The sequence below is a fragment of the Drosophila biarmipes genome, chromosome 3L (assembly GCF_025231255.1).
Source record: "Drosophila biarmipes strain raj3 chromosome 3L, RU_DBia_V1.1, whole genome shotgun sequence".
Taxonomy (NCBI): Eukaryota; Metazoa; Arthropoda; class Insecta; order Diptera; family Drosophilidae; genus Drosophila; species Drosophila biarmipes.
Genome location: NC_066613.1, coordinates 12,411,090 through 12,425,859, shown reverse-complemented (window position 1 = coordinate 12,425,859; position 14,770 = coordinate 12,411,090). Strand labels below are relative to the sequence as shown.

The 14,770-nt window shown below is 41.1% G+C and overlaps 1 protein-coding gene across 1 annotated transcript in view; it reads right to left on the bottom strand.

The window, feature by feature from the left end:
* LOC108028661 (uncharacterized) overlaps window positions 1–14,770 on the bottom strand; it is a 64,658-nt gene that overhangs the window by 17,481 nt on the left and 32,407 nt on the right. The window contains exon 3 of the mRNA XM_017100589.2: window positions 8,655–9,129. Coding sequence (XP_016956078.1) covers window positions 8,655–9,039 — 385 coding nt within the window. The 5' untranslated portion in view covers window positions 9,040–9,129. The remainder of the gene's footprint in view (window positions 1–8,654; window positions 9,130–14,770) is intronic.

The window sequence follows — 14,770 nt, the reverse complement described above, 5'->3', positions numbered from 1 at the left end:
GCAGAGACAAAAGGGAATTTTTTCGGCCATCCGCCATTTGTCAAGCCAGCCGACAGAAAACTGAAACCCCATAAAAAACTGAAAAAAGGCACACATAAAATCTACATAAGAGTTATCATTATTAATAAGGAGAAGCCGAAGCCGTGGCTTTTTAATTCTCATTTAATATGCGAAGCTATCCAGAATGTGGATGGCATTTCCATACAATCAAATGTCTCAATTATGGCTGCAACTCTTGGCTCCTTGACGTGGCGAACCGATTTGCATAACAATGCAAACAAATTATCTACTAAACATTCATGTAATTATTTAGAAGCAGAATTATGTCCGAGAATCTCGTCTGCATATTTCTCAGATATTTCACAGGGCCACTTCGTTCTTTGGCCCTTCGCCTTTGGCGGCTCATTTAATGTTGAAATGTCTTAATTGAATTTTATATCTCGTGGTGTATTTCTGTAGAAAGAGGAAACCTTTTAGGCATTCGATTCGCTGTATCACAAATTGAAATATTTAAATGTCATGGCAATGAAGTGACAACAGTTTTATATGCCACACGGCACACGATTTTCCCTAACTGGGGATGGGCTTGGTACGGTCTCCAAGAGGCAAGCGTTTTCCAGATCGTTATCGTGAGGTTTCCAAGTGCCCTTTGCTCATTAGGTTTATCACACGCGTTCTGGGGCAAACATTTCACCTTCTCATTGGCCGTCTTGTCCTTTTCTACGAGGGCACCCCGTGGCCAGAACCAGGTAATACCCATGGCTAGACAGGTAAATAAAATTCCAGTTCCTGTTTGACTTTTAGTGCTGCATGATAAATGTCTGTGTAATGCTCAAGTGTTTTGTTGTCGCTTCTTGAAATGAGTTTCGATTTCTTTCGGGTTGTCGAAATAGAGATTCTTGGTCTGGCCTTTTAACTGCTCAAAGGCGGTATAGAATCCCTGGCCTTAGGACTCTGCAGCTCTCCATTCAAATGAACGAAATTTATCAAACTAATGTTCTCCCCGCAGACTTCTCATTAGTTTCAGTTAACCCGAAAGACTGATTAATTGTATTACTTTATTCTCGGCGTGAATTCACCAAGTTTTCCTCAAGGCTCAGCCCTGGCAACATTTGGCAACAACTTTCAAATGGGAACCTATCAATGGCCGTTTTCCCAGTTGCCACCAAAAAACTTTGGCACTCGAATGACAAATGGAACCGCATGGAGAACCCAAGGAGGAATGCGGCCATTCCCAGGAAACGGATGTAAAACGAAGGGCGTGGGGAGTGGGCGTGTCAGAGTACATATTTTACAATATTTATTGCTTAGGCGAAAACTTTTTGCCAAGTTGAATTTTAATTAGTTTTGTATATTTGCCTCTTTGCAATTCCACGAAAAGTTTGCGGCAAGTATAAATCTTGCCTGGATGTTATTTGGGTGTGTGCGGCGTTTTTGTGAGCCCGCGAACTTTATAGGCAAAGTCAATTAGGCCCTAAACTTTGGCCCAAACGAAAGAAAACATTCGGTTATGATTGAACCAAAATAAACAAAGCCGAATTCAAATTTGTGATTTAATGAAGCGTGAGGCAAATTTAAATTCACCAAGAAACGAAGACACATAAATGCCTCATATCGCGGCGAGATATGTTAATTGGTGCAGAAAGCTGTGTGTTTTTATTGTTTTTGAAATATTTTTTATGCGCCCCAGAGCTTATAAAAAATGCTATGTTTTATTTATGAGCCAACAAGAACATTCTTTATTTTTGGATTGCCATTCGGAAAATGCATAAAACACGCCCACTGTATCGGGGCAAATGGAAAATGCTAGTTCTTAGGTGATTATTTATACCGCGCATTAGGTTAATCTGAAATATATATATATGCTCAAAGATTCTTTTAATAGTTTTCGAAAGGGATTGAGGTGTGGTGAGAGCCACAAGGGAACTTTGCTGGTTTTTTATGTTTCTTATGGGAGATTGAAGGATCAATTTATGCAACCAAAGATTGTATTTCGATAAAAACTATCTCAAGAACTTCGGTCTTACAAGTACAAGAGTTTTACAGTCCATCATATCTACGAACTGTTGACACAACTCCGTAAATAATAAAACGAAAGTCAACATTAAATGCTACAGTAAAAGACAATTAAACAAACAAGGGGCAAATCGTAAAAAATGTAAGATACAAACCGAAAAGGGAGACATTTTACTGTTTTCGTTGATTCATATCGCTCGCCTATGCAAATGCAAAATGTAACTGAGGGATTGCGACGTGCACTTAAAGAAAATTTCTTAAGATTTTAGAAAACCAAATAAAAAGAAATATGATTTTAAAAAAATTGGGTAAACTTTTTTGAGTTATGAAAATGTTTTTGGCTTTGAAATATGTATCTGTGTTTAATAAACAATAAAATAATATACTTTATATATGATATTTGTACCGGCTGATCTGCAATCTCTGTTAAAGCTACCCTCTTTTTTCTCCAAGTGTGCACTGATATCATGGCACGATCACTGTATAAGACTGGGGTCCGACCCAAAAAGAGTCAACAGTAACATGGGTCTTATCTGCGCCACGCATCGCCTAATCAAACTTTAAACAGTAGAACAGCAACGTTCCCTCATAAAAACGGGACAAGTCGGGCTTATTTCTGAGGGCTGACCAGGTAGGCTGTCGTAAAAACATATTTGAAATTAGTTAAACATTAGGTGTTAGAGTAAACACTGGGTCGGGGGGACAGGAGCGGCGGTTGTCGTTGCTGTCGTTGTCAGTTCATAAAAATTTTATGATCTTTGACCTGGTGAGGTTCTGTTTCCATTTCATGAATAAAGACCAGGCCACACTCCCACCTGCTTCTCCCGCCAAACCAGACCGTATTTTACTTTAATTTATAACCTATTTGATTGCCAGCCTGGCCGATCTTTTTGTCTCGACTTTAATGGCCCGAGTTTACCCACATTTTAATTTAATTTGCACCGCTTTGAATGGCAGTTGGGGGTCACTAGTCAGAGGCACTAAGTGGAGAGTTTAGCCATCCGTCGGTGGGCTGATGGCCAGATGAATGGCCATTAAAGTGGGAAGCTAATTAAATTGCCTCTTGGCGAAATGCTGATTGAATTTCTCCCGAATCTGGCCGCCGGTCGAAATATGTTGTTAGTGCATCCTTGAGCGGCCAGTAAATAAATTCGCTGGCTAACATTTTGGACACTCATCCCACCGGCCCACCATCTTGTCAATCACACTGACCTCCTCAGCTCAACAACTGGATTTCCCCAGAGCCACAAAATAAGTTTTCCCCGAAATTTCCACCCAGGCGGGTGAAAATTTAATGCTGACTGACGCACATAATTATCCGCGCATGGATTTTCAATTAGGCGAAATTTATGTGCATTTCTCGAATGCTCACGGCTCATTAGTAAATTAGATTTTCAGTCCCTAAAAATACACCAGACAGAATTTGTCGCCTCGGTGCGAAATTTCGAAAGTTGCTCATTTAGTTTTGGCTTTATTTTATTTTTCCCGTTCCACCCACCCCCTCTGCTAATGAGCTGTGTGTTTTTTGGGGGCAAAAAGTGTGGAAAAAATTGATTTTTAATTTTTATTTTTCATCGCCAACAAATAGAGTGTGCTCTTCCCCCTGCGAAAGTGTTTATGTTTTGGCGCTGGAAGACTGAGGCTACAGTTTCCTTTGATGTTGTCGCCTGAGAACGAGACAATGTTTGTCTGACGTTTCGCGAGATGGCTCTTTGATCTTGAAAGAGGGAGTCGGATATCGTTTCACCAATAATTAGTGCACAGGAAAAAAAGGCAGGCTTATTTGAGATATCAATTGTTGTCATCATGGTTTAATATATAGTTATACATATATATACGAGTATATACTATTGTTTTCGAATGCAGCCTACCTAATTTCAAAAAGTTTTTTGTCTTCTTTCATCCTTTTCAATAAGAAAAAGTTAAATCAAAGATAAATTTTTTCACTGTAACAAGAAGCCCCAGACGGAGCCTCGAGAATAATGCCTCGAAATGAATCCCATAAATTGTAATTAAAAAGTGAAAACTATTTTAATCAGCATTTCAGCAATTCTATTAGTTCTGCGCCCGCATTTTTGAGGTCTGAATGCAGTGTGTGTGGTCCAGCACGTTTCTCGGGGCTGCGATCTCATTATTCTGCCCGGGGACTCCGATTCTCCCCCCTACCCAAGTCTCGCCCTAATTGATTAAAAAAGGAACAAAAGCGGAGGAAGACCGAGCAAGGGAGCAAGTCCACGACGATGCCACAATAAAAATGCAAAATGTAAACAAAGTTAAAAATATTATGGAAAAAATCCCACACACAAAAAGACACACACCGCACAACACAACACACAGCCCAGTACCATCATAATCTTTCTGATGCACTGGCAGTAATAATAATTTTTCGATCTCTTTCCGAGCGTTTCTTGTTTATCTTTTTAAAACATTTTTGCATGTCTGTTCCGGGGGGTTGGGGAGTGGGGCGGAAAACCACAAAAAAGCAAAAACCCTGGGAGGAAACTCCAACAACAAGCGAAGCAGAAATTATGGAAAATTCCATGAAAATAGCAAATAAGTTTTCTCACTTCCATTCAGCTCCTCGGGCTCTGTGTGCGATGTTATGTTTGTTTTTTATGGCTTCAGGCCACAGTGCGTTCGCTGCAACAATTATACGACTCAGAGCACACAGAAGGCACCGCGAGGTAGTACATCAAAAAAAGTGGCAAGAACAAATAAAAAACCGTACTGGAAACTCATTCATATCCGCTTACAGTATTAAGAGGAGAATATCTCACAGCAGATGCCGAAAAAAGGGAATCACGTCTCTTGCGGTTTTGCATAAATTTCATAATCCTCAGATTAGTCATGTTTTTGGCCAAAAGCTTGGCGTTAACGAGCAGTGGCCGAAATGGTCAGTGGGCACAGACGAGCGGAAAATGTTGGATTTTCCATTCGAGGATGATGGATTAGCATTTAAATGGGAACTTCGCTGATAGATTAGCAGGAAAACTACTTCAGCAAAGAAAATTCAACGTATCAGTGAGCATTTATAATATGTTTATTTTTAAATGTTGTTGAAATGTTCTAATCTTTTTGATAGCTGATTGAAGTTGTGGACCCTAATCACATTCAAGCAGCTGCTTACCCTCACTCCCACTTCTATCGCATCAAATGTTTCACTAATCCTGTTATTGTAGGGAAATAACTTTTCGAATTGCGTTGAGCTGGCATAAATCTGGCCATAAATGTTTTCGTCTATGGCCCTTCATTATTTATGGTGGTTCCCCCAGGCAGGACAAAGGTTCTAATGGACCAGAATGGGCCGGCGAGAAGCTCAGAATTCGCTTCGTTACGTTGCCATGTAATGCTTTATGCGACCAAAGTCAGCAACTTAAATTTATTTATTTGAATTTACTTCCCCACCACAATAAAAATATCAAAATAGGCGGAAGGAGCCGTCGACTCGAACAGCTGCTGTTTTTGTTGGACGGACCATTGTTCGCCCGATGTTGTTGATATCGTTGTTATTGCTATAAAACATTTATTCAACAGCCGCACAAAGTCAAACACGAGTCCTTTTTTGGGTTTCATTGGTTTGGCTTGCTTTGACTTGGGCTCTGGCTTCGGCCTGGGACCTTTCATTTTTATTATTGTGCCACAAATTGCTGTAAATATTTGCAGAATATAGAATTGTTACCCTTTATGCGATTTTTTCCTTCGTTATTTTTATGGGTGCGACGGGAGGCATAAAGTGGGGCATAAATTATACAAATATGTTGTTGAAATAATCAAGCGGTTAACTTAATCTGCCATAAAGCAAAAACATGTGGGCAAACGAGTGGCTTAAGTTAGCAGGAAGTGCCATAAAAATGGGGATGTCCTATTATATAAATGGTTCGATAACTGGAGCGATAAGGGGGAATCAGCAGGCTGTTAAACTAAGCGGTTCTGAATTGTACTACTTACACTCCTTTAATTTACAAATTGATTCGGAATTAGGAGGTCAAGAATAGAAAATGGTTCAACTAGGAACTATAAAATGCCATAAATTATCTTCACCTATGTATACTTATATATTTAGTAATCATATAAATATATCTAAGAATTTCTTATACCTAAAATACCTGCTCTAAAAAGATCCCGAGAACAACGAATGCCTGTTGTTTGGCCTTCTTCAAAAAACAAATCTCATACCTCATTTTTTGCTCACCCTAACGAGCTCCATTTGCAGGCAGCCAACTCCTAATAAAGACATTTAGGCGGGTCGAAACTTTGTGCCTTTTGTTTTTCGTTCCGAAACTCTGCTAGAATAATTCCCAGAAATGCCTCGGTACCCACCGACTAAATGTGTCGCCTGGGATTGCCTTTACCTTTCCGCGGCCGTTGTCGAATTTCGCATGCCATTTGATTAATTGCCATGCAAATTATGGTGTAAATATAATAACATTTTATTCAGCTGTCAATTCTGCGGCAGAGAACCGAAACAGCCGCGGAAACAAAGCACAGTCCCCAGACATGGGCACGACATGCAAAAACTCAATTTAGAGAGCTCGACGAGATGAAGCGAAGTGAATGGCATTCGCTGCAGTCCAGGCACGACTTTTCCGCTTTTTCAGGCACTACTCATGGTGTAGCGCACCGCCACAGCCGAGGTGGCTGGACCTCTGAAGCCGTAGCGAACCGCAGCAAACACCTAAGCACAAAATTAAGACATTAGTCAAATTTTTTCACCGCAGCTCTCCTCAGAGCGGGCTTAATCCCTTCGCCAAAAAAGAGAAACCAAACCAAAAAACAGAAATCTGAAAAGTAAAAAATAAAATATTCGCCAAAGGCTGCCGCAGGTACTTCCATGGAAAAGGCTGCCCCGCGTCCAGGTGAGTGTTGCAAATTAGTTGACACGTCGTTGGGGCCACAGGAAATCCCAGACATTCGGCGCGACAAACAGTCGCCCGGTCGGCATGAATAAAGTCATTTATATATACTGGAAAGCTGAAATGTTTCGCCACCAGCTCCATTCCGGCTCTATAATTAGCCTAATAACGCAAGGCACCCATCGCAGGCTGCGTTTTGGAGCTCGGACCCCGGACCCCGGCTCAGCGGAGTTTTACTATGTATAATGACTTCAATTTGCCCTGAAAGCGATTCCTGGAAATCAAATACGGCAAACGGCTAAATGCCATGCCATATCCCAGCCCACAGTGCGGATTGTGTGCTAGAGATGCGCACGTGAGGTGATTTTACCTAAAAGTATCCGAAAGATATTTCAGGGGTAGCGTTTGAAAAAAATTTAATTTTGCAGATTAAATTTAAAGTAGGAGATTTATGGCAATAGAACACATACTCATAATATGAAAACAAATTGCGAAATCAGATGCTCATATATCACTTATCCTTACTTTCAACAAAAGTATAGGAATGCAGTAGTGTACAAATTTACAACCGAAAGTCTGAAATATATATTTTTTGCACTTTTAATGTTAATGCTCTAAGTAAAATTCGAATTTCTCACGCGACATTCTCTATCATAACCGTATGGACAGCGGTCATTTGGCATTCACTTTGTGCTATTACGAGTATTATTTGGGTTATGGGGTGAGTTCTAACAGGTTTTCCACCGCAGGGCGAAATTTGCATTTAACGCAAATGAGAGCTGGGCTTTAGTGTGGAGTTGGAGGAGTTTTAATTTAGCCGTGCATTTCCTCGAATATCCGCTGGTCGATCGACTTGTTGCTCACCCTTCGACTTGCTTCATTTGTTCTCAGATAAATTAAAGAGCTCGCTGGCTATAGCCTATCTATCCCATCTGCTGCCCACGCCCACTGCCTCATATTTTCATAAACTTTTCCGCGTCTAAGCCGCCGCCGTTTCCCTCTTTTCCGCCCTTTTCCCGGCTGGTTTCTTTTACGAGTGCAAAGACAAATTACTGGCGATGTGCCGGGCCGATAGAGCTGGTGGATCCCCGGATCGCGGGCTCGAAACTTTGGCGGAACAACGCCTAAGCTAAGAGCTGCCACAAAGAGTTATGTGTGCAAATTAAATTTGCAAACGCAAGTGCACGCAGAAAAATATACGAATAAAAAATTACATTTTATTATCCTATCACAATGAAATTAAATTTCTTGGGCTTACTTAATTGCTGCTGAGAACAATTTTTTCTAATAAGTGATAACTATAACAATTAATACTCCATCAATTTGAGTTTTCTTTGATAAGATGTTCATTGCTAAAAAATTATCAAAAAACAAAGTAATAATAATGTAAAAGAAATAACAAAAAATAAAGAAAAAATTCAAAATTTCAAATTTAAAGGATTGTTAAATTGTTGTTAAATTCAAAGCAATCTTTGTTTTAAATAACAATTCTACTGTTTTGGTACTTGGCAAGATATAACCCTGTTGGAATTCTATATTTTTCAGGGAATATGGTCATTTATTTTTATTCAAGTGCAAAAGGCGGCGAAGGAGGAGTCTCTCCATCTCGCTTGCCGAAAAGCAATCGAGCCACGCACGCCCAACATCAGTTTGATAAATTGATATCAGCGATCGGTGCACGGCCGCCAGATTATTGTCTTGGCAAGGAGTTTTAATTGAAAAACGACAGGAGCAGAGGGGCCCTTTCAGGGGAGGATGATAAGGAGGACAGCACTATGTACTCACCTATGGAACCGTCCAGGGAGTAGGCATTCCGCTGCCAGGCCCACGTGCACAGATCACAGGTGGTCAGGCCGTCGGCGGCGACGCTTTCATCCAGGAAGGGCGGGCGGGGCGGCGGCGGCACAAAGTGTCCGTTCCACAGCCCATTCTCGCTAGCATCGAAGGCCAGCGGTGAGTCGAAGGTGTCCACCTCGATGGCATTGGCCCACCAGTCGTCGTCGTTGAGCGGATTGTAGCCGATGCTCGTCGGCGTTGTGCCTGCATCCGCATCCGCAGGTCCTGGCAGCTGACTCTCCATCCGGCGATCCACTCCGGCCAGCGAATCCAGCCGCGAGTTGGGGAACACGGAGCGCAGCGTGCTGCTGGCATCCTGGTAAATGTCCGCCATTTTCTACCTTCGGGCGGACCTCAGTCGGTGGTCTCCGGCCTCATCGATCTGGATCTGGATCGGGATCGCGTCTTGTCCGGCTGGGCGACTCTGCAATGGAGTGGTCAAACTTGTTAACTTGTTGCCCAACACATAAATAAAGTGAAGCCGTACAAAATAATTCATAAATATTGGCAAATGTTGTCAAATTTGGTGACCAAAACTGGTCAGCTAGGCTGGTTAGCAGATACAGAAAAATATTGGGAGCAAGTCTGGGCATTCTACATTTAATAATTAAATTAATTTGTTTGAAATTATTAGACGATTATAAAAGTTATAAACTCTTCATGTTAATGCATTTTATATTATCATTTTTTCGTTTTTCTAAATAGAATTTTTGTTTGATTTATCTTATATACCAATGTATTTATAAGGAATATAATTAAAATGCCTAAGTGTATAATAATGCATTGTTTAATTTATCAACCGCCTTGCTGTATTTTGAAAGTAGTTTTCCCGAAAGTGTGGAATGCCCGTTGGTGGTGCCTTTGGGTATCCTTATTATTTTATTTATACAAACCCACCTCATTACTATGCACACCCCCAACGTCCACCCCAATTAATAATTCCACAATAAAGACTTAATGCAGCTGACCAACACAGAAGAGGCGTGGCCTTTGCGGCAGAGTTTCCATGGGTGGCAGACAGGTTTTTCCACCTAGGCTACCGAAAAGTTTCCCTGCCGCCGTCTGACACACATTAATCAGCCCGAGAAAACTGTCGGTTGACACTAATGAAGTTTCCTAACAAGATTAAAAATTGCTGATAAAAAAAATGCCAGAAATAAATCAGCATTAAAGGTGAGCCGGTAAAAAAAATCCGCGGCTATGAGTAGTTCAATGGGTCAGCGGTGTGTAGGTACGTTAAAAGTGAAACTCCAGACAAATGTGCTAATCAAAAAATCGGCCAACGGCCAACAGATCATCGGAGCCAAAATTATATCTTTTCACCGTGATTTATAAGCCAGCAATTACAAGCTCAGCTCACTGATCGCCCATTATCCGGCTTAATAATGCAAAAAAAAACGTAGCCGAAAAACTCTGGGAGTTATAAATACCATGCAGACAATGGAGCTTTGAAAGAAAATAGTGAATAAATAAAAAACGCCGAAATCATTTATCATAATCATTGTGATTGATTCGTTGGGAAAATAAAATATCACAAGTGAATAACAAAAATTTTTATATCGTTTCAAAAGGCCGACCGATTCGAGCACCTCGACCGCCCCACAGTTTCGCTCATCAGGCGTATAAACGCTTTTGGTTGTTGCCACAATTGTTGTTGCTGGATCACGTCTTTAGCTCACGCTTTGCTCCATTGAATCACTCACTGCTGCGTTACCTTTTGGCCAAAAAAAATCCAAAAAATTGTTTATTCGGTGACTGACCGGGTAGCAATTGAACTGCCCCCGCTGCTCGATCCGCATCGAATCGGCGGGGCCATCGGGGGTTATATCGCCAATATGGCCATATACTCGCATTTTCTAAGTTCCCCTTGCGGTCCCCTGTTTGCAACTTTCGAATATTATCAATCATGCAGACATTTTTACGCCCGATTCGCTGTCAGGCGACCTTAAAGCAATTCGATTGTTTTTTACCTAATGGTGGAACTGTGTTCCAGATGGTTTTGCTCCAAAATTAGAAACATCAAAGCAAACGGTTTTGAAGAACTCTCGGAAGGGAAAAATAAAGATCGCGGAACTCTTTGGAAATTCAGAATGTTTACGTGGAGTCCCTGGAGTTTTGGTATTTTAAGTCTAGGGTTTTCACTTAAGAGGAATTTTAACATTGGTTGCGATCAACGCTCTGAAGGGGAAACATTTTTTAGTCTCTCTAGCAAATAGTATACCATTCTTAATATCTTATTAACGATCTTCCTTTTCATACTCCCAGATTCTTTTCCTTGATTGAGTTGTTTCTCTGTTTATAAATAACTATTTCTCAAACTTATTTTTATCTTGTTGAACAGCCGCTTCTCCTTGATTTTGGCCACCTTCCATATTAATCACGCCGCATGAGTTGCTTTCGGCAGACAATGGAGCCATGTGCCCTCATCTCGGGGCCATCTAAGCGACCTGCGACGGTAAGTGCAATCAAAAAAGAATTTTTTTCTGGTTTTCACGTATGTCTTTATAGTCTTTTTTTGGCACAGTTAATCGGTTGGCCAAGTTTTCACTTTTTTTCGGTTGGCACAGACTCGAACACGCGTTGTGCGTTAGTCAAGTGGCTTAATTTATATTTATGAAACACACACTGGCGAACCTGTGGAAGAGTTATGACTCTGACCCACACTCAACTCAGACTGGATCTTGGACCGGGGCCATATAATAACAATTTAGGCTTGTTCCCCGTCTCGGGCGGCAGTTTTTCACATTAATTACAAATTACAGATTTATTAGGTATGAGAGTCGCAGTCCCAGACCCAGACGCCACGCCCTTTTCGTCGCCGCCTTCCCTAACTGGGTATTATTTTTACCGAACCAGTCAACATGCAGGTTACAAGCTTCCTCGGACCTGTCGGCGAATAAAATTCCAGACCAGTCACATGTTACAGCTCTTGAGCAACTACGCAATGTGCACTTTAAAAAAAGAATGGTGGAAACTACTGGAAAATGTAATATTACTAGTAGTATCCAGAGAAATTCTACAAATTCGGTTCGAGATTTACATAAATTGATTTTAAATGATAAATGATGATGAAACGATTATCGAGTATATTTATATTTATATTTCCAGAATTAAATCACTTTTTTTCTGTATTATTTATAATTTTGTAGGAATTTTTTGTATATTAAAATCTAAACGGAGGATTGTTTAGGTCTTCTATTTTGAAATAAAAAATCAATTGAAATGGAATTATCATCAGATAATCGAATTCGAATTGAGATCTAAGTTTTATTTTAACAGTGATAATTCAAGTCATAGTCAATTCCTAAAATTTTAACTAATTTAAAATAATATGAGTTAATAAAACAATTTAAAAACATATTCAAGAAATGATTTTTGAACCCTTCTAAATCAACCAAGGACGCATTTCCCCCTTTTCTTTCGGTGCACGCACAGAACTTGGCTAAAATATTAATGAGTGTTGTAATTTGTTGCATTGTAATAAATTAATTTTGTGCGCCGCGGCACTCGTGAGAGCCGCGTCGAGTGGCGGGATTGGGATTGGGATCGGGAGCGGGAGCAGCCATTTGCATACGAGAGCAAACCACTTGGAACTCGCCGAGCCACTAGCCAAGTTAGCCAAGCCAACTCTGCCGGCCGGCATCCGCGGCTGCACCTCTGGGCTCTCGGCTCTTGGCCCTCCGGGCACTTGGCTCTCAGCTCTCAGCTCTTGGCTATATGGACTCTTGGCTCTTGGCGTTGCCCACCACACGCTACACAGAAGTGCATGAGTAGACACTTGAAACGTACTTGGCACTAGACTGATTATAGTCAATTCGTTGAATTGGACCACCAAGTGGCGGCGGTCCGTTCATTCCCTCGAATCCGAGACCAGCTCGAAGTCATCATCCGCAGCTGAGCCGCAGAGCGGACTTGGGACCAAAGCCAGATCCACAGCCGTGGGCAAGTCGCTGAGCCCAGCCAAGGCGAGCCAAGCGACCAGTCATCGTCATCGTCATCGCAAGCGCTGTCTTGGCCAGTTGCACAGGCATTAATACCGAGTTCCACAAGATGCACAGTGGTCTCGCCGTGGGAAGTGCAGGTAAAAGACTGGGGAGAGGAGCTTTGGCTAAGTAATGCAGAGAACTTAATTATCTATCTGTGCTAAATGTATGGGTTAATTCTTTGGAAATGGGAAATATTATAAGATCGAAGAAGGAATCGATTGCTGTCCCTCTATTAAGGAACGAAAAGAATTTCTAGCTGTTATTTAATTTTCTAGTTTAAAAATAATAGCTTAATAATAATAGTAATAAATAATATAATAAACAAATTTATTACCTATATATTTTTTTAATTTTTAATAGTCAGTATATTTTTGATGGTACTACAATTGAGATAACTCTTTTAGATCATTTAGATTGGGATCATAAAAATAGTAATTTTATTTTTTGATTTATCCCGCTTTATCACAACTACGGAGTTCAAAATGGTTCCGAATTTCATCGAAATTTATTTATTGTTTTTTATCAGTGCAAAACTAATAAATGTGGTGTCTGGAAATTGCATGTTTTCTAGAAAATCTGGTTGTTGTATGGATTGTAGTTCAATTGTTTTTTTTTTGTATTTGTCTTAATAACTTTAAAATTTCATGTAAATGTTTCTGAAATTCCATTGAATTTCTTCAGTAGTTTATGTGAGCCACCTCCATGTACCCACTGTGATTGTTTCTGGAGCGACAATCCAAACTTGAATGGCGCGTGATGGTGAGGCGTCTTCCTACGGTGGTTCCACACTCTCGCACACACCGGGCTCACACAGCCCACAGTCTTACACCGATTACAACGACCACTTCAAAGATGGCCACAAGAGTAGCATCTTATTTTGCGTTGCCTGCGACTTCGATGGCGGGCCGTTGATTTTACCCTAGAAGGGGATTTTCTGGAGGGGACTGGGAGTGGTGGGGGGATCTATCTGGAGGAGCTGGAATGAAGCCACATAATGAAAAGAGTGTGTGAAGAATTTTAAATTCAAAATTGCATGAAAAGTCGTGAGTCGCAAATAGCTTGTTGCTCGGCTCTGTCGACTGTTGGCCACAACAGCAGACAGATATCCTACTCATCACTTGAGAAAATGAAAAAACAATCATAAACAGCAGGCAGCAAACTCCGCCGACAATGCTTCGAGTGTGTACAGAGTAAAATCCACTCGAGAGAAATAATAAAAGCGCCCAGCAGACAATCGTTTTTTCCCCGGATTGGATTTTTTTTAGCCTGTTACCTGTTTGCCATTTGTTTGTTGTTGTTTGGCCTTTGTTTTTGCTTTCTTTCTGCACTACACCTGCTTTTTTTCTTCGGCTTTTCATGCTGGCTAGGCGAAAAAGGGCGCGGGTGGATCGCTCCTCGAGTCGAGACTTAATAAAGTTATTATAATTTAAGCGTTTTGATTATGCGCCTTGGCAGTGTTTAAAATACCAATGCAACGGCGCCTTTGGGCCACTTTTACGTGGCTTTGGCCATTTTGTTGTTCGTGGGTGTGTGTGTGTGTGTGGGGGTAATCTTTGTGATTGGTTGCGATTTGCCTTTAATTTTGTCTGCTGGTAAGTGTTGCATGCACGACGATGTTGCCGCTGCTCATGCTGCAAGTTGCATGCATCTCCCGTTGGCAAAATGTGCAGCCATGTTAACTTGCAACTTTCCGCGTGGCAAATCCATTTCCCCGCCCGCCGCTTGACTGACTGACTCACTGATTGAATGACTGACTGAGCGACTGAGTGTGTCGAGTGTTTCCTTGCGGGGGTGCCTGCGACGCTCAGGTCTCTATTAGAGCGGCAGATTGGTTGTGCAGAAAAAACAGATACATGGCGGGAAAAATAAATAAAAACTGGAATCACAGTTGAGTTGGTTTCCTACATGCACACATAAACTCCATTGGGCTTGCATAAGGCATCTGGAAATTAATTGCTTGTGTCATGTACGGAGATTCTTAACAACAATTGCTGATTAGAGATGCATCTGCCAGATGAAGTCGAGTGTCGAAGGAGTCGGCAATGAAGTCATTAAATGGAAGATGTATCATACAAATTA